At 36.7% G+C, this 20,188-nt stretch overlaps 1 protein-coding gene across 1 annotated transcript in view; it reads left to right on the top strand.

The window, feature by feature from the left end:
* Window positions 1-20,188, top strand: part of Ulk2 (unc-51 like autophagy activating kinase 2) — a gene marked incomplete at its 5' end in the record, with an annotated part of 75,129 nt that overhangs the window by 45,690 nt on the left and 9,251 nt on the right. Inside the window, 7 exon segments of the mRNA XM_005399291.2 lie at window positions 5,018-5,155; window positions 9,069-9,214; window positions 10,867-10,947; window positions 13,393-13,679; window positions 14,030-14,217; window positions 14,569-14,672; window positions 18,096-18,245. Of these exon segments, the coding sequence (XP_005399348.2) occupies window positions 5,018-5,155; window positions 9,069-9,214; window positions 10,867-10,947; window positions 13,393-13,679; window positions 14,030-14,217; window positions 14,569-14,672; window positions 18,096-18,245 (1,094 nt within the window).

Raw genomic sequence — 20,188 nt, 5'->3', positions numbered from 1 at the left:
TTTTTTTTTGTCTTTTTGAGACAGGGTCTTGCTGTGCAGTTCAGGCTGTCCTTGAGCTCACTTTATAGCCCAGGCTGCCCTCAAACTTGAAACAGTCCTCCTACCTGAGCCTCCTGAGTGCTGGGATTATAGGCGTGCACCACCACGCCTGGCAAGATTTTATTCTAGTCTTGAATTTCTGGAATCTTGACTATAAAATGTTTGGTTATAGTTTTTTTTTTTTTTTAAATTGTGGCTAATTGGAGTTCTAGATGCTTCTGTGTGCATGTTAAATTCTTTTTCCCTACGAGGAAAGTCTTCTGCCATGTTTTATGAACAGTTTTTTTTTTAAATATTATTTGTGCTATCTCCTGCTTTTTCATTGACTCCAGTCAATCTTAAGTTATTCTTTTTTGCCTGATGTAACAGCTGCTGGATTGACTTCTCATGTTCCCTTGCTTTTTAAAGAAATCTATCTTTTCATGATTGCTAACCACAAGCCTGTCTTCTCTATCTGAGATCCTGCCCTCACATTGGTTTCTTCTACTGTGGATACTTTCAATGGAACTTTTATTCTCCTGGATATCTGCTTAAGTCTGGCTTATGGATTCTATTTCTTTCTTATGCTGAGCATTCATGGCCTCCTTATTTTCTTAGTCTCCATTTTTTTCCTTTTTTTTTTTTTTTTGGTGTTTTTAAGACATGGTCTCCCTATGCAGTTCAGGCTGGCCTTGAGCTCACTTTGTAGCCCAGGCTGGTCTCGAACTCACTACTATCCTCCTACCTTAGCCTCTCAGGTGCTGGGATTACAGGTGTGCGCCACCACACCTGGCCTCTCCACCATTTTTTAAAACTATCTGCTCTAGAGTCACTAAGCATGGTTCTCATTGTGGACACCATCTCTGCCATTATCTGAGGAATTATTTCTGATTTGATTTTTTTCTAGAGCCTCATTCATTTGCTTTCTTGTTACTACTTCAGAGAGACCAGGTGTGTAGCTTTCAGATTGTCCCACCTCATTGCCCCTGGGTTTACCTTTGGTGAACTTGATGTCTGGGGCTGTATCTTATTTAAGTGTCTTCTCATTTTTTTTAGTTTAATTTCTGGGGTGATGCTTGTAAATTGCTTAAGGTGGGTTGCTTTATTGGTAGTATTTAGAACTCTTAAGAAATGACTACTTCTCGGAGGTATCTTCCTGGTGTAGCTGGTTTTGGCTTTTGAGTCTGTTGGAAGGTCCTACGTCTTCAGTTTGTTGAGGTTGAGAAGTTGCTGCCTGCTTGGCCCAACCCCTGGTTCTTTTTTTTAAAATTGTATTTATTTATTTATTTATTTATTTATTTATTTATTCGTTCATTCATTTTTATTTTAAAGAGAATAATAAAAAAGAACAGTTACAAAATAGTAACAACATAGACAAAAGCAAAACAAAGCAAAAAGAATAAAAATGATACAGGGTTTCAGAACAAAATGATAGTAATTAACAGTGGTTGTTATATTACATATTGTTATTTCAACCAAGTTGCTCAGATTACCAGATGTAAGAATGCAAGACAACCCCTTGTTCTTTGGCACTGGCCACAGTATTTTCTATGACCCTTAGTCAATCCGAGTCTTGGACTACCAGGAAGAATAGCTGTTCTAAACAGTTATGTCACTTTTTGGCTAAAGTGTTACTGTCAGCAAAAACAATAGCATCAAATATAGCCTAGAAAATTATAAACTGAGGTAACCATAATTTGTCATTTTTATCCTTCTGAATTAGATTTTTGTGGTTCTATAACAAAATCTAAAACCAGAAAATTATATGCAGTATATAAGCCCTTAATATGTCAGTTTCACCCTCATTAAAATTTAAAAGGAGTTAGGGAGAAGATAGAGAAGTAGAGGAAGTGATTAAAAGTGAGGTTGGAAGACAAAGGGGGATCATGCTAACTTTGAGAAAGTGGTGCAGAAGACTGGAAGGAAAGAGAGAAGAAGAGATAAAAAGAACAGAACAGAACCACAACCACAAAGAGGCTAGGTATCATACCATTTCCATAATAGCCATATTAATTTACATGTTCACGCTCATATAAAAACAAGATCAAACAATGAAGGAGGAAGCAAAAAACTAAACAAAAACAAAACCATAATAACAAGAACAAAAAACAAAGAAGAGAGAGGGGGAAAAAGTCTGCTTCCAGATGTGTCTCTGCTGTCACTGGTAGACAGTGTGTGGAGACAGAGTCCCGATCCGTGTTGATTTATCCCAGCAAGCCAGCAGTAATGTTTTAGTGGGATAGTGGATTATCTCAGCAAGCCTGTGCCTTCTGGTTGAGACCATCATACAGCCTGCAACCATCAGCACACCTTGTGTGGGCCTCAGCCCAGCTGGTTGCCGCTAGATGCAGCCAGCAGCAGCAGCTTTTGCGTGCTCAGCTGTCACCTCTCCAAGGTGACTCCCAGTCAGTTTCTGTCTCCTGCATGGGACAACTGAGCCCTCAACACTCACTGCCAGCTAGTGCAGTCCTTCACGTCCACTGCTACCCTCCACTGCTGCGTTTCCCTGTGGAGGCCTCTGGGTTGGCAGCAGTGTCCACAGGTTTGAATCGCTCCTTTTGCACAGTGAGTCTTGTCTCAGGGAAAAGGTGCTGCCGGCCACCTCCTTCCTCTTTATTGAAATTGCTGTCTTCACTCTGTGGGCTTCAATTGGTGCTTCAGATCCTTCCTGGGTCCAGGGGACCCACCTCCCTCCTTCTTGTCTTCCTTGCATTGCTATATTCCAGCGTCTGGATGGCAGCTCTCAAAGAGGCTCTTTGCTGCTTACCACTGTGCCTGACTAGGTTGATTTTTATATCTTGGCTGTTATGAATAGTGCTGCAACAGACATGTAGGTCAAAATTCTTTGATATACTGATTTCATTTTCTTTGGCTGTGTACTCAGTATATGGTAATTTTATTTTCAGATTTTTGAGGAACCTCCACTCAGTTTTCCATAATAGCCATATTAATTTACATTTCCAGTAGTTTAGGAGAGTTCCTGTCTCAGAATTCTCACCAAATTTGTTATTTTTTGTCTTTTTGATAATAGCTATTCTAACTAGGTTAAGATGTTATCTCACTGGTTTTGATTTGCATTTTGCTGATAATTAGTGATGCTTAGCATTTTTTACATGCTTGTTGGCCATTTGTATGTCTTCTTTTGAGAAATATCTGATCAAGGCATTCACTGGTTTTCTAATTGAATTATTTTGGGGTATTGTTCTTATTTAGTTGTTTGCATTCCTTATGTGTTCTGGAAACTAGTTGTGGAATAAGCCTGCTTTGCAGGGGCTGTGTAGAGACTGATGCAGACAGCATTTTTAGTACACCAGCCATAGCCTTCATCTCCTAATACACTGATTGGGGGTGGAATTCAGTGAGAGATGTGCTTTGAATTGAGGTTTTAAAATTTACTTCTCATAGTAACTTTATGCAGCTTCTTAATTTCCTTTTTGAATAACTATGGGAAAAATACTAGAACTTGATCATATGTAAGTTTAAAAAAAGGATGTAATCCAGGATATATTTCGTGGGGGAACAAATATTCAGCAACTTTTTATTTACTCAAGTTGAAGCAGTAAAAAGGTGGCACTTGTTCGTTCCTCTTCTAAAAGTTGATGGTTATGCTGGTTGCTTTCTTCTTGAGGGACTTAGCCTCTCAGGCCAGACCTAGTTAGTGAAGTCTTATGAAGCGGTTTTAGTTCTGAAGGTAGGGTTTTTTGTTTTTCCTGATCATTTTCTATTTTCAGTATGCAGATAAACCTCAATGTGAGGTAGTTATTTAAAATATTAAATAGCATGTTTAAAGATACTTAACAGAAATACTAAAGTGAAAAATACATCTTTGTTAAAGAAAGTATGGATACACTAAACTGTGACTCAGGAATTCCACTTGGCTGTAAACAACTGGATCCTGACTGCAGTGTAGCTGAGTACTAAAAAGCTTCCTTACATCAAGAGAAATCGAAAGTTGTTGCCTTTGTTTCTGTGGATCAAGGGAGTTAAGTACCTTCAGTTCTCTTGGCCTTTTCTTTGTGGGTCCAAGGTGGGTACTGAAGCTGCAACAAGCATACCCACATTCTGGGCAGGAAAAAGAAAGAATAAATAGAAGACTTCCACTTACATTTCCTTGGCTAAGAAAGACATATAGTTACTCTTGGCTACAAAGGATTCTGGAATATGATATAACTTAAATATATGTCGCTGCTATCAATAAATTCTGAGTTCTGTTGAGAAGTAATGGGTAATAGATATTGAAACACACTAACGTCCTTGCTTAGGAGGAGATTTTTATTTAAATGTAGCATGCTGTAATGGTTGAAAAGCTCTAAAGTAGCACTTTAGAGGGTACTAGAGGGATTATTTGAATGGCTAATCATGTGTTCTCTTTGTAACTGTATTATAATTGAGAAAAAAATTTAGATTCATATAACCAGTTTTGAAGTATAGAAGTCATCTTAAAGCCCAGTGTTGTTCCTAGTGTGTTTCAGGATATGTTTTAAAATGAATTGAAAGTTGTCTAAGGACATAGGAGAGAATGTGGTCTTCAGATTAGCTGTGTAGTGTCAGAACAGTTTTCATTAAATGAGAGTTCCTTGGGAATCATACTGCTTTCATGACTTTTAAACATTCTAGTCATCTTTGCTTTTGAACTTCCTGTTCTTTTTACCCAGTATATTTTCCAGGAACATTTTTTGCTTTCATATAGTATGAATAGCAGAATGTGAGTGGGTGAATAGTTCTGCCAACCTGTGCACTTTTCCTGTTGTGGAGAGACTTTTTTTCTCAGGTTATTTATACAATTTTTAGTTCTCAGTCTGAATGCCAGAAGGAGCTGTTTAGATGATAGATGTGATTTTTTTGGTTTTATATATTTTTTAATAAGATTATTTCTTGTTCACATTCAGAAGTGATCATTTGGTGCTTTCTAAAATATTTTCTATCACTCACAGGTCACATAAGAGAAAAGTAGTCTTACTGATATTTTTTTTTTTTTTTTAATAAATTGTGGTGACAGGCAATATCAACCTACTGTGTCACCTCACAGCGAAACAGCCCCAGTGCCAGTTCCTACTCAAATAAGAAATTATCAGCGCATTGAGCAGAATCTGACATCTACTGCCAGCTCTGGTACAAATCCGCATGGTTCTCCAAGGTAAGTTTGTGTCTTGATTTTTACTTTGTTACTATACATTACTGAAAGTCTCAAACTTTCAAATGTGTGTGTATGTATGTGTGCTTATATATGTATGTGCATAATATATATATACATATATATTTACCCACAAGCATAATTACCTTTAAGAATTGAATAGTTTATTAAAAATGAAATCCTACCAGTTGCAGCAGATTACTTACGTATTTTTACTTCCTCCTTATCCTGAGATTCCATAAAAGATGGTAGGTAGCAAAAGAATAACAAAAGTGTAACTCTACAAACACAAGTAAGTAATAGATCTTGCATGGTGACAGATTTCCTTAAGTTTCTGGAAAACAAAAGAGGTTAGAGGAAGGGTTCCTGCTTTAGCAGGTAGGGTTTCTGACAAAATGAGAATCACTGTGACAACAGTAGTCCCAGAAAGGCCTAAATCTCAGAACTCAGGTACAGTGGAGAAGGGAAATGAGAGTTCAGCTTTGGGTAACTTGTTCTATATGTACTTGTACATGGGTCCATATTCTATGTATGTATAGTCTCTGTGTATGTAATTATATAAAGTTATTGACTGTTATAATAGCCAAAGATGAGAAGACAAGTACCCACCAGTAAGGGGCTAATTTATTATAGTTCCTGTATGACAATGGAGTATTATGTATCTTCCATTCCAAAAGAGTAAGAAAGCTATGTATTGAGGCAGAAAAATTTCCAAGGTATGGTATAAAATGAAAAAAGCAGAGCAATTGACACTATGTCAGGCTGTCCTTCAGAGGTCTCATTGGGTCAAAATTGTTTTATAATAATACTATGACATCATTTGCTTTTTTCACTGCATTGATATATATACTAATGGTGCAGAAAGCAGATACTAAACCTGCTCATTTAAGAGTGTCTTCTCCAGGTGCATCTATTTACCTAGAAATGTCTCATGTTCATCTTTCTTTATGGCAGAGTAATACTCCATTGTATATAAAAAAAGATTATCCATTGATCCATTGATGGCCATTTGGGCTGTTTCCAAGATTTAGCTACATATTACAAATTGTGCTATAAATGTAGATGTGCCTGTATTGCTGTGGTAGGTTACTTCTAATTCTTTAAGGAGGATGCCAAAAGAGAAATAGCTGGGTCAAGTGGAGCACCTAGTATTTTGTATAAGGAATCTCCACACTAACTTCCACAGTGGTTACACCAATCTACATTCCCACATCAATGGAGAGTTTCTTTTTCTCTCCAGCCCCACCAGCATTTATTATTGGTTGATTGCTTGATAGTAGCCATTTTTTCTAGAGTGAAATGGAATCTCAGTGTTTTAACTTGCTGTTTAAATATCACATAGTTTCTCTGGTGTGAGAAACCTAAAGGGTAAATAAGGACCAAAATGTATAGTAGATATTGGGAAATAGGAAGAAAATGTTGAAATGGGAAGAGGAACAAGGGAGGGGGAAAGGAAGGAAGGGAAAAGGAAAAAAGAAAATAGAAGGGAAAAAATAGAGACAAAGCTTCTGTAAATAAAGGAGAAGAGGGGTTGAAAGGAGGAGAAGGGTTGGGGAAAAAAGAACCAAGATACTTCATGTACATTCCCCCTGATGAATGTGATCATTATGTGTATCTAAAATGTACCAGTAAAATTGACTTTTAAAAAAACTTATTCATTCCTTAGATCAAGACAAGGTGGTAAACACCTAATTGTACTATTGCTCTTTGTGTTCTTGACCACTGCATTACTGTCAGTACTAAGGCATCACCTTGACAAGCAATAAAAGTTATTTCTCTTTGAAAAGCATAACCCTTGAGTAGAATGTACACATAAAACATTTTTTTCTTTATTTTAAAGTAGTTGTCTTAGAAAAAACACTGGCATGACTATTTTAGTTGTGAGCTAAATTAGCCACTTTTTTATAGACTCCCTCTTTTTACTTTAAGGAATGACTGACAAACTATACCGTACGTGTTTGGCAACCATTTTTTTTAAAATGTACTAAATTTTGCTACTTTGAAGAAAACAAGTAAATGTCAGTGATGAAATACGAGCTTTCAAGCAAAAATGAGAATTTTGGAAAATTTGTATTCACCACTATGATCTTTTTTAAAAAATTTTTTGAAACTTTTCCCTTCTTTGCTTCCCCCTCCTCTTTTGTTCCCCTCCCCATTTGAACATTTTCTTACTGTTCATAATACCTGTTTTATATTTTGGTCCTTATTTACCCTTTCAATTTCTCATCCCAGAGAAACAGTGCAGTATTTACACATGTGTGTCTAATTTATGTCACTTAAGAGTCTGGTCTTAAGGTGCATCCATTTACCTAGAATTGTCTCACGCTTATCCTTCTTTATGGCAGAGTCATACTCCATTGTATTAAAAAAAAAACACATCTTCTTTACCCATTCACCAGTTGATAGTGCTATTTCCAAGATTTGACTATTACAGACTGTGGTATTATAAACATGGGTGTGCCTATATCGCTGTTAACAAATATGATCTTTTGTTGTTGTTGTTGTCTTTTTGAGACAGGGTCTTGCTCTGCAGGTCAGGCCAGCCTTGAGCTCACTTTGTAGCCCAGGCTGGTCTCAAACTCAAAACGATCCTCCTGCCTCAGCCTCCCAAGAGCTGGGATTACAGGCCTGCGCCACCATGGCCAACACCAAATATGATCTTGACAGCTTATGTTTATGTCTTGTTAGACATTTTTGTTAAGATTGATGGGTGACACTTTCGTATGAATGTGAGTTTTTGCTATTGTATAATGTATCAATATTTGGAATATCTGTATAACTCAGTGAACCAGTATTGTCCAAAAATGAAATGTTAAAAAACACACAAATAATAATTTTTTCAAATTGCGAGATACTTTACAGAGCAATGGAGTTTAATGTAACAATGCAAGAATTTGTGGTACACTTTCAGATCTCATTTCAGGCTAACCTTTTATTTTTTTTTTTAAATTTTTTGTCTTTTTGAGACAGGGTCTTGCTATGCAGTTCAGGCTGGTCTTGAGCTCACTTTGTAGTCCAGGCTGATCTCAAACTCGCAAAATCCTCCTGCCTCAGCCTCTCGAGTGCTGGGATTACAGGCGTGCGCCATCATACCTGGCAGGCTGACCTTTTAGAAACCATCATTTGCTGGGATTTTGGTTGAGTATCAGAGAAGAGTATCACAAATATCTGAAAGCATTATCAAACTATTTTTTGATTTTTCAGTACATATCTATGTAAAACTGGCTCATTTTTCTGTATTTCACCCAGAATAGTGTATTTTATAACACATTGAATACGGAAGCAGTTTTGAGAATCCAGTTGTTTTCTCTTGAGATATTAGAGATTTGTAAAAATGTAAAATAATGCCATGATTTTCACTAATTTGTTTGTTTTTGGAAAATACGCTGTTCATAATCTTATGTTAGATTTAATAAGGTTATTTTTAATGAATGAATAATTTTAAAAATTTCTCATTTTAATCTCAAATACAGTAAATATCAATAGATAATGTTATATAAACAAAAATTTGCTGCAGTCTTCAGTAATGTTTGAGTCTAAAGGGGACCTAAAACAACAGATTGAAAGTAATAAGTATCACCTTTGGTGTTCAAACAAGGTGAATATAATAATGTGTATTCATTTTGGTTATACTGTATACATTAAGGAATTCTGGAAGGCTACACGAGAAACTAAAAATACTTTAGTAACCTTTTGAATAGGATTAGAGAAGTGTTGAGAATCAGGCAGAGAGAGATGGTGAGGGAGATCACATTATATTGTTTTTTTACTTTTTATACTTGTTCTGTATGACTTTGCTACCCATTTTTAGAAAGTCATCTTTGTGCCATATTAGGGAATTCCAGAGGCGAAAACATTAGAAAAAAGAGGAAATCCTGGAGCCTACCAGAGTAAGTAAGTCTCCTTTTTTCACCAGATCTGCAGTGGTACGAAGGTCTAACACCAGCCCCCTGGGCTTCCTCAGGCTGGGATCCTGCTCCCCGGCACCAGCAGATACAGTGCAGACAGTTGGACGAAGACTCTCTACTGGGTCTTCCAGGCCTTATTCACCTTCCCCTTTGGGTAAGGAGAGTTTAAAGCAGCTATTTTTCAACTTCATTTTCACTGCAACAAATCTGACATGATGCACTCTTTTAGGAACATCAGCTTGACATAGTAATGATTCTGAACTGATCAGAAGCCATCACTCTTCTTACTTTTCCCCACTCCTAACGCTCCCTTAATAACCTCTGTATAAATCTGTTGGGATTGCTATTGAAAATATAATAAATAAATGGATCTTCTATATTAAAAGTACCCTCAGTGGATTTGAGTTCTAATTCCTGCTTCAGAAACCCTAGGTTAAAATGCATAGCATGCCATACCTGACTCATCACTCAGATGTATAAAGATTTAAATACACAAAATGGGGTCACATTCAGAAGCCATCCACCTACACTAGGAATATAGTAGCAGCTTTGTTATGGTAACAAGGAGAACCCTTATGCAAACAGAAAAACAAATCACACATTCAGTGAAATTTAAAGAGGCAGAGAAAAAGCTTCAACTCAGAGTAAGGGAGGCCAAAGCTACTGGGTCCATAGCATCTATGAGAAGCAACATTGAGATAGTGTAGTGGGAAGAACAGGTGGTGTGGTGGGGCCCAGCCTGTAGCCAGAAATGCTGGAGTAGAACCAAGGTAGAAAGCAAGATATCTCAGGACGCAGGCAGAGCAGGGCTGTAGAAAGCCAACCCCCAGGAGCACTGGGATAGTAATGAAAACAAAAACAAAAAAAAACTTAAATTTCCTCATCACTTCTTTTTTAGCTAAAATAAAAAATCTTCAGACAAGAGTTTCCCTTTAGTAGTCCCTAAGGTGTATTCCAAGGTCTTGCAGAACAATATTTTAAGACTTAGCTTTGCAGTCAACAGAAAGGTCTTGTAGAATTTAACTTCTGCCTCCTGCTTTATCACCTGGACAGTGCCCTTTTTGTTATAGACACCTGTCTTGTCTGAGTAAACTCCCTGGGGCCTTCCCAGACTCTCCCTTTGTCTCAGTTTGGGGTCGGGGAGATGGGTACAAAGAAGGTAACAGATATGCAAGAGATATACTGAGGGAAACATCTGTGAAGGATGAAGGGGAGGGTGCAGGAAGAGATAAGGAGGGTCTTTAGATCAGGATATAGGTCTGATACTTGGAAAAGGAGGGTAGGAAGAAGAGAAAATAGAGCAGAAGAGCCTGAGACTGTAGTACAGTTCTCAGAGTGTTGTAGTCAGACTGCAGAAGTAGTCCTAAGCCCTGAGTTTGCAGCGGAATTCCCTGACCTACTCCAACAGGCCTGAACTAATCATTGGCTGAGAGCAGTCCCTGGGGAGGCCTGGCCTCAGCACAAATATGAATCCATAGGGACAGCAGCTGGGCTTTTAGTCAGCTGTGCTTTTTAACTCCATAAGACTCTTATACTTCTGCCTTACACATGCATGTATAGACATTGATTCATTTACATGGCCTTCTTTCCTTCTGGTCTTGTTTTGAGGCCAGTTATATACTCTTTAATCTTAGCATGCCCAGTTCCCATCTCGGTTCCATGTTAGTTCTAAATTAAATCTTTGGTAATTAAAGTTTTGTAATCTATTACAGTATGTACTGAGCAATTTTTGCATGTGTTGCCTGTTTACGCTGTTTACTGGTCTTAAATAATTTCTTGTTCCTTTCCCCATCTCTTATTTTGTAGTTGGTACCATTCCTGAGCAGTTTAGTCAGTGCTGCTATGGGCATCCTCAGGGCCATGAATCCAGGAGTAGAAACTCCTCAGGTAGAAAAATGTATTTGGTACTTTAATAATTTGAATTTCATTATCAATGGATTTGTTACATTTTTCTGGTCTTATAGAAGAACTGAACTGAAATATTTCTTTTGCTATCCTGCTTTTTGGAATCTTGGTCTAATGTGTTTCTGTATGTCATGTAGGTAATATCCCTTTTTACATATAAAATTACTAATAGTCTTAGGAATTAAATAACAGATAAATTTTGGTTGTCACACATATAATAATCTAGAAAGTAAAATTTTATTACTTTGATTCATATATTTTTGATGTATTTTATTTTAAATGATTTTCACTTAAAGTCTGGAGAAAACAGGCAATAAAAATCCAGATAATTCAAGCAAAGGTGAAAGTTACTATTGCCTGAAATATTTTAACTATCTAGAAATTAATAGGTTAGGGTTGGAGGCTTGCCACATATCTCAACTAATTTCCTTTCTGCTCAGAAAGCATTTTGTGTCTAGAAACCTCTGATTTTAGAGGCATTCTCAATTGGTATGTGCGTGACATAACACATGGCCTTCACACTCTTTATTTGAGATTTTTTATGCTGGTAAGCACCTTGCAACTCTGAAGAAAAGAATGAAATGGAAGGCTATGAACTTCATTAATGTTAAATATTAATTTATTGCAGTTAAGGTACAAATTTCTAAATGCATTTTAGAGGAACCCAGAAGGGCAGATGGGACATCTTCTTATTTATGGAAAAGTAGGTAAACCAAGAGGGGTGGTGCCTTCCTCAGTGTCAAACAGCAGCATAATGAGGAATGACAAACTAGGCTTTCAGAACTCTGATGTTCCAGTTCTCTCAGTTCAGTCTTCCTACATTTTCCAGATGCTTTCAGGGCAACTGAAACAAGATCAGTGTCTGTCACAACACGAAATCAATTTGTTCATGTCTTCAGGGTAGTCACTGTATAGTAAGACTGGCAGACATAAACTAAGCATTGCAGCACAACAGAAAAATGAGGTCAGGTGTGTGTGTTAGCCCACAACAGTAATCTCAGTACTCCAGGATGTTGAGGCAGGAGGATTACAAATTCAAGTCTAGCACATGCACCTAGTATTTAAAAGAGGAGAGGCTTTAAAAAAAAATAGTGGTTTAATTTGGCTTGTGGATTAATATATTCTTGATAAAAAGGCCCCCCATCAGTATTAGGTAAAAAAGAAAAGGAAATGTTTATTGCTTTATTTTTTATATATATAATACCTATATATCTGAAAGGATATGTGTAAATTACACTTTTAGAAGTCAAAGTCTGTTGTATGGGCATGTGAAGAGTTGGTCAGTTGAAGGAATCTTAGGTAAGATTAGAAAAGCACTGTTTTCTAAGTTTACTTTTTTATATTTTTTGTTTTCTAAAAATAAAACTTAAGAGATGAAGTAATTCACCAGTCATATTTTTACTTACTTATTTATAAGTAAATAATAATTTTACTTATTTATTTACAAAATTTATTTCTGTAAAAGGCAGAATATAATTCTAAAGAACTAAATGTCACGTTTGGAATGAGATCAAGCCAAGAGTAGTCAGCATCAAAGCTTCTGTCCATGTTTGTTTTTAGAAAATTGATGGTTGAATCACTAGAAATATTTGTGTGCCCTTGCTGTTATTGGTGATGGTTTTGCTTGCAAGAAACTGCAGAGAGTGTAACTGGAACTCAGTGAGCTGGGCGCACTAAGATACAAGTACCGTATAAGTGGGCAGCTCTTGTGGTAGGCAACAAGGTGGTTGTGTAAGGAGAGTACCTTGTCTCCCAGTCTCTTGATGTGATGTTCCCTTAAGAGTCAAGAACACTAGCAGACAAGAGTTTTCTTTTTAGAGAATATAAATACCCTTAGACTTTAAATATGTTACTGATGAAGCTGACAAAACACATAAAACATCCCTGTGGTTATTTTTAGACATGATAAAATTCAGGACAGCTCTATTACTGTGTTTATGATTTTTCGTACATTTTACATATTTTTATGTTTGTATTTTTGAGTAAGGAGTCATTCTGGGTTGGTTTGAAAATTTATTTTAGTTGTTATGAAAGAAAAGAGAATAATTATATTCATATACCCAAGTGTGATGCATATAAAGACTAGAAGTCATCTCTTGTTCATGTAGACCTTCGTTGTTTTCATTTTTCAACCATTAACTTTATAGATTTCTTTAGACCTTACATTAATCTGAGTTGACAGCCACTGATAAAAAGTAGCTCATATATCCATCGTCATTAAATCTCCTGAGAATATAACAGCGTACTTATCGTTGTTTTGTAAAAGTTACCAGAAAATACCTCTTGCCAAGCTACAGTTTTTAGAATATCTCAGGCAAAGTAAGACACTCACTGGAATTCTCAGTGTAATAATTGTCTTCTTATTTCTTAAGTTTTTGCCTTGTATTTCTTTACTTTCGGTTAATATTACGTTCATTTTCTTGTAAGGTTCTCCAGTGCCACAGGCTCAGTCACCACAGTCTCTCTTATTGGGTGCTAGGCTGCAAAGTGCCCCCACCCTCACTGACATCTATCAAAACAAACAGAAGCTCAGAAAACAACACTCTGACCCTGTGTGCCCGTCTCATGCTGGGGCTGGGTACAACTACTCACCTCAGCCCAGTCGGCCTGGCAGCCTTGGAACCTCTCCTACCAAGCACATGGGATCCTCTCCACGGAGTTCTGATTGGTTCTTTAAAACTCCTTTACCAACTATCATTGGCTCCCCTACTAAGGTGTGTTCCTTAAACCCTTTTGTAGATCATGAGCTAGTATAGTACTTTATAGAAAGATTCATGCTAAGAATATTGGTGAGCACTCACTATGTGCCAGGCAGGGTGTTAATACTTAACTTGTGTAATACTCTATGTGCATGATCCCATTAATCTTCAGAAAAAGAAATTAAAAAGAAATTAGAGCTTAAATGAACTGTCCAGAGTCACACATGGCATAAATAGAAGAGCCATAATTGAGTCCAGGTCTGACTTAACTCCAGTGTCTGTACTCCTGACTGTTATGCTGGATAGCCTGCCAGTTCATAACACTTCATGCATAATGTTTAACTAGCTTACATGTGCTTCTTTAGACCACAGCTCCTTTCAAAATCCCTAAAACACAAGCGTCTTCCAACCTGTTAGCCTTGGTTACACGTCATGGGCCTGCTGAAGGGCAATCCAAAGATGGGAATGACCCACGGGAATGTTCCCATTGCTTCTTAGTACCAGGAAGTGAGAGGCATCGATCTGAACAGCAGAACAAGGCAGTGTTTGGCAGGTAAAAGACTGTTTCCTTTCTATTCTTAAACATGAAAACTATAATAGCAAAGTAAATGTAATTGTGTAATAAAAGCAGTCATACCACATTAGTCAGTATCTAGTTTATGCTGTGTGTATACGTGCTGTATACATTTACAATGTCTGAAAACCACAAGCACATACTATAAATATGTAAATGCAGAGTTCTTCCTAAACTTGAATATCCTATTTCTGTCTTTTCTTTTGATTATGAAAGTTTATGCTCTGAATTGTTTGGCATCTGTTTTTGTTTCTTTGTTCTCTGACTTTCTATTAACTCCTCTTTTTAAAAAGTGTACTTTTCCATTACTAACTTTACTGTTCTTTTTAGATCTGTCAGTACTGGAAAATTATCAGATCAACAAATAAAGGCACCTTTAGGTGGACACCAGGGCAGCACAGATAGTTTAAATACAGAGCGACCAATGGATATAGGTAAGAAAAATCTGGTTTCTATTTAGGGAGATAATTTTTTAGCATATGTCTTAGTTTAGTATTACTGCTGTAACAAATTACTACAAGATTAGTGCTTAAAACAAGAGAAATGTATTATAATCTCATAGTTTTTGAAGTCATCCCTGTCATCTCATCTTTCTCAGTGCTAGATAAGACAGAGAATGTCTTGATGATCAGCAGTCTATGAATTGAAAGGAATTCTGACCTCAGTTGTTTATTAGTAGGATCATGGGGGCAAAAGTTAGCCTAAACACACCTGTACTGGTTAGCATTTCTTTTACAGAACCTGGACCTCGTAAAGACCCACTGATAATAAGATCCCTGAGCCTTTCATAGATTCCAGGGACTGTTATGTCCATAAACCATTTAGATTACTTAAACTGTCAAAAGAAACAAAAGCAAAATGGAGGTTCCAGACCTAAACCAGACTTGCTTATTAATCAAATTTTTGGGGGATGAATTCCTGGAATACCCAAGTGATTATTATGTACATTCAAATTTGGGATCTATTGTAAGCCCCCCACCCCTTACTAGGGGCGGCACTCGGGAAGTGCTGACCTATATCACCAACCATTTTTTAAAAATTCAAGACAGAGTCTTTCTAAGTTGCCCAGAATGGCCTTGAACTTGCAGTCTTCCTGCCTTGGCTTCCTGAGTAGCTGGAAAGAGAGGTGTGTACTACCATGCCTGATTCTTTTATAATTTTTTTAATTGATTCTCTTTGTGCATATCTGGGCCAACAACATATCTAATTAAATAATGGTTTTCTAATCCAAAGAGAACACTGCAGGAACTCATACTTTACTGGATTCTTCATGCCTGCATGGAGAGAAATATAATTCTTAGGATGATTTGTTTATGTGTCCCATCGTTCTACTTTCAGTCTAGCTGTATCTTTGACACTAAAATATGTCCTCTGAAAATGTATATATTTATCTTATTTATTTGTAATCTAACAATCTCAACCTTTTGATTAGAACTTCTGCCTTGTGAGTAAAGGCCAGACAGTTCTTACTGAGACGTAGATTGGGTTAAGTAAATGTTCTTCATCTTTGTCCTGGACGCCATCTGTTTTTGTCGTGGTTGGCGTTATCATCGCCATTGTCTTCTTCATCTTCATCTTTATCTTCTTCATCTTCTTTATCTTCTTCTTGCTGTGCTAAGGATAAATTCAGGGATTGACACATGCTAGGCAAGTGCTCTGCCCCTGAGCCACTGAGTGGTTATTTTTAAAAACATTTTGACCAGTACAGTTGTTTCACTGTAGAGCAGGTCTGCAGAGCTCTTCGGAGTGAAATCTGGAATTCGTCTGTGTGTGTTGCTAAAAGTCACAAAGTTACTGGGAATTAGGACAGTTTTGGAAAACAGCTTGTCCGATTTTATTAGTTCAATATAAATACATGTTATAATTTTAAACCCAAACTAATAGATGTGAAACCAGATTTTCGTAAAGAATAGTTAGGCACAAAATAAATCTTTGATAAGTTTTTTTCTCTTGCACATAAACAGTTTTTCTAAAATTACATTTCTTTCTTTTTAGTCTCTTTTCAAAAATGGAAGTTTCAGTTTTGGCAAATAAAAACTATTGATAATGGAAAAACTTAAGACCATCAAAAAATAATTAGCATCTCTGGGTCTTAAACTATATCAATGAATTTCCTTACTTTTACACCTGCTAAAATAAAATCTTTAAGACATCACATTAAATAAGGAGAATTCTCTTACGATTTTCTGTATCTATGTAAAAATAGGTGCTCTTTAATTAATTTCTACGTATTGTAAAATACTTTGTATAAAATTATTGTAGAATATTTTTATGAGCTCTTTCTTTTTCTGTCGATATATACTTCAGGTCTGTTGTGCTCTCTTATAGATAAGATGGATACTGAAACATTTGCTATATTTGATTCAGTGTTGTTTGTTGCTGTTCGTTACTTGAAAGTCAATACTGAGGGATGGTCATTGGTGGGAAAGAAATTAGCTTTTTCAAGGATTGGCACATGGGAAGATGGAGAAGGCTGTTCTCAGAGGCCCATCAGGGAACTCAGGGGCAAACAGGGCCTTGATAGGTAGGGGAAACAGGAGCAGGGGGCCGTGGGTCGGAAGACTGCATGCTGAGTCTGCATCCAGCCTTGATAGCCAGCAAGTCTCAGAGGCTGTTTTTTTTTTCTCTTTTGTCAGAACATCCAGTGACAATAATTCACCTTCATCTTCTAGGTCAGGCTCTGTAATGAACATATTGTCTCCCTGCAAATTAAGATTATCTATATTTCTTACTTTGAGCTAAAGAATAGGATTAGCAAATTGTGTGAATTTTGTTAGATAATGCATATTTTGATGTTATCTGAAGGTTGTCAGATATCCTCGGTTCTGTAAATCTGAAGAAAAGTTATGATTAGAAGTTCAATGACTCACATCGTTTTAGTTTTATTTAGGGATAGTTAACCTTGCAATTTAAGATAGAGAACAGGAATGGAGAACAACCAGTTAGGCAGCTTCAGTCAGTGGTGTTCTCTACAGTAAAGCTAATGGAAGACCAGTATGTGACCTCCAAAATCAATGATTTTTAAAGTCAACTTTAAGCAAGTAGCTGGGCTTGGTGGCATATCCCTGTAATTTCAGCACTTAGGGAGGCTGAGGCAGGAGAATCCAAAGGTTAGCTAGTTGGTCAACATAACAATTTAGTGGCTCAGCACAAAAGCTCTGGGTTCAATTTCCAGTAAAATAAATAAATACATACAGACATACATGCTGTGCATGCTGTGCAAGCAGGTTTGTTTAGATTTAGTTGTAGTGTCTCTTATATTTAACACAGGTCTGTGTTAACTCCTGCCTCCATGTGTGGCACCATAAATGTAGTCTGTCAGATACCTGAATGTGAAAAGATTTTGGACAAATTTTATTGATTCTGTACATTTTGGTGGCTGGGGGACTTTGACTTACTCTTCATTTGGCCCAGCCGTAGCCCATCAAATCTTTCGACACCTGTTCCACCTCCTTTCCTTCCTGATTGATTTAAGGCTGTGATCCTAAGGTATAAATGTTCTTTGTCTTTCTTTATCTTTCTAAATTATATTGCTATCGAGACTCCTGATCACCACTCAGCTTAACTGCATATTTTATTCTCAGTTCTTGGTTTCTACTTTTTCAAATTATTCTCAAGAGATGTGATTTGAAGTTGATGTATTTTAGAAGTATTCAAAAGTAATTCTGAATACCAGACTTTAGCATGAAGGTCTGCAGATGTGCAATTATACCAAAATATTTTTAATGGTATAGATAGAATTTTCTGATTTTAAATAAATAATAAATGCTTTTTGTTTAAAAAAACTAATGTAAAAGTCAAAGTTTCTGTGCAATAGAAACACTGTAGGTAATATGACATTTTATAAACCATTGTAGCTCCTGCAGGAACCTGTGGCCTTGTAGTAGCACCATCAGCAGGAACAGCCACAAGTTCCAGGGCTGTCCTCTTCACTGTGGGATCTCCTCCGCACAGTGCCACAGCGCCCACTTGTACCCATATGGTCCTTCGAACAAGAACCACCTCAGGTGAGGAACGTACAATCTGTGGGTAGTATTTTGGATGTAATATTGTACCTTAGACAAATTATTTAACTTCTCTAACTTCAGTTTTTTCACCAGTGAAGTGGAAATTATTCTTTTTTTCAAAGGGTTATAAGAAGTATACAAAGCAGTGGTTGTGGGGGAAAATGTATTTGTAAAGTAAAAAAGTGATGTATATTGCATATATTAATCTCTAAACACATTTTATACATACTCCTATGTAATGTTTATTGTAATACCAAGTATAATATAAATACGACGTCTCCATGAAGCAACAGCTGTGTATTTATAGTGCTTCCTCACTTACATGTTGAAGTCTTATTTTAATATTATTTAATAACCTGACAAATTACTTAAAAATTGTGTTATTTTCTTTTTTAGAAACTTGTTTTATTTTATTTTGTATTGTACTTTAGATCCACATGTTTGCATTTAATCATATAAATATTTAGGTGGATTAATAGATACTTTTATTATCCTCTAAGAAAGTGAGATTGGACTTGAAATCAGTATGTATTATCATTGTCGTATATGTTGTGCCATGTGTTTAATTTCTCTTGTTCTACATAGGTTGCTAATCAAGGTATCACATTGATAAGCAAAAGATACATAATAAGCAATGTCTTGGTTACTTTTCTTTTTCGTTTCTGGGACAAAATACCCAATGCCCAGAATTAGAGAAGGAAAGTTTTATTTAGCTCACAGTTTGTTGAGGTTTCAGTCCATAATTGGCTGACCCCAAGGCAGTGTGGCACACGGCAGAGAGTAATAGCTCATGGCAGCGGCAAACAGCAAAAGCAGTAAGAGCAAAAGGGGAGGAGCTGCACAGAGCAAGCCTCTTTCCATCCCTTACATTGTATGCAGGCTGCCCACCCCAGGGCGGGTATAGCACTCGCACCCATAATCCCAGCATTGGACCATGAATCAATTGTAAACTCTAGAAGCCTGCCCATGACTGCATGAGGCTTTGGGGGCACATCCAAACACAAGCCACAACAAGTAGTATTAAAAAATCTTAATAAGTAAGAAAATACTATGTTAAGAAAGTAATATTTTACATCTGTTAACTGTGCCAACTTTTTTGGTGTGGGTGTGGTACTAGGGATTGAACCCAGGTTGCTTTTCCACTAAGCTATATCCCCAGCCCTTTTGATTTTGAAACCTGATCTTATTTTGAGGTAGGGTGGCCTCAAACTTGTGATCCTCTTGCCTCAGTCTCCAAGTAGTTGGGACTATTGGCATGTAATACCATGCCCACTTGCACCAACATTTTAAAAAATGTAAGTGTTGAAATTTTGTGAGCTCTGTATGCTTATAGCTGCATTGGAAAGTAATGTGGCAATTCTTAGGAAGAGGTGTACAAATGTTTATAATGTTTGATCTGTGGTTCCAGTCTGTTTATGTAATACCGTGTTGGACTACTTATCACATAGAAAGCATTCAAAAGAAGGAGAAACTTTGTTCATTTTGTTGCAGTGATATTTGTAATATGAAAAAATTCAGAAATAGTATAAATGACCTCTGAACTACTATGCATTTATTGAGTTTTATAATTATAAAGCCGGGGCTGGGGATTTAGCTCAGCGGCAAAAGCGCCTGCCTGGCAAGCGCAAGGTCGTGAGTTCGGTTCCCGGTACCAGAGAAAAACAAACAAACAAAAAACAAACAAACAAACAAATATAATTATAAAGCCTATGGAACAGCAAAGAGAAATTGTGTGTTAAGAATTTTAGAATAGACTTTTAAGAAAACTGGCTATGGTGATGTCTATAAAATAAGCATATACACAAGGAAAAAGAGAAAATGGAAAAATAAAAACTGTTCATATGCTCAAATATAGTGAGGGATCAGGGACTTTACCTTGAACATTTCCATTATTACTTCATAAGTTTATTCAATAAATAAGAGGAACAGTGGTTGTAAAACCC

The sequence above is a fragment of the Chinchilla lanigera genome, unplaced genomic scaffold (assembly GCF_000276665.1).
Source record: "Chinchilla lanigera isolate Chin_1 unplaced genomic scaffold, ChiLan1.0 scaffold00066, whole genome shotgun sequence".
NCBI classification, from domain to species: Eukaryota; Metazoa; Chordata; class Mammalia; order Rodentia; family Chinchillidae; genus Chinchilla; species Chinchilla lanigera.
Note: the sequence above shows the minus strand (reverse complement) of the source record. Positions and strands in the feature narration are given on the sequence as shown.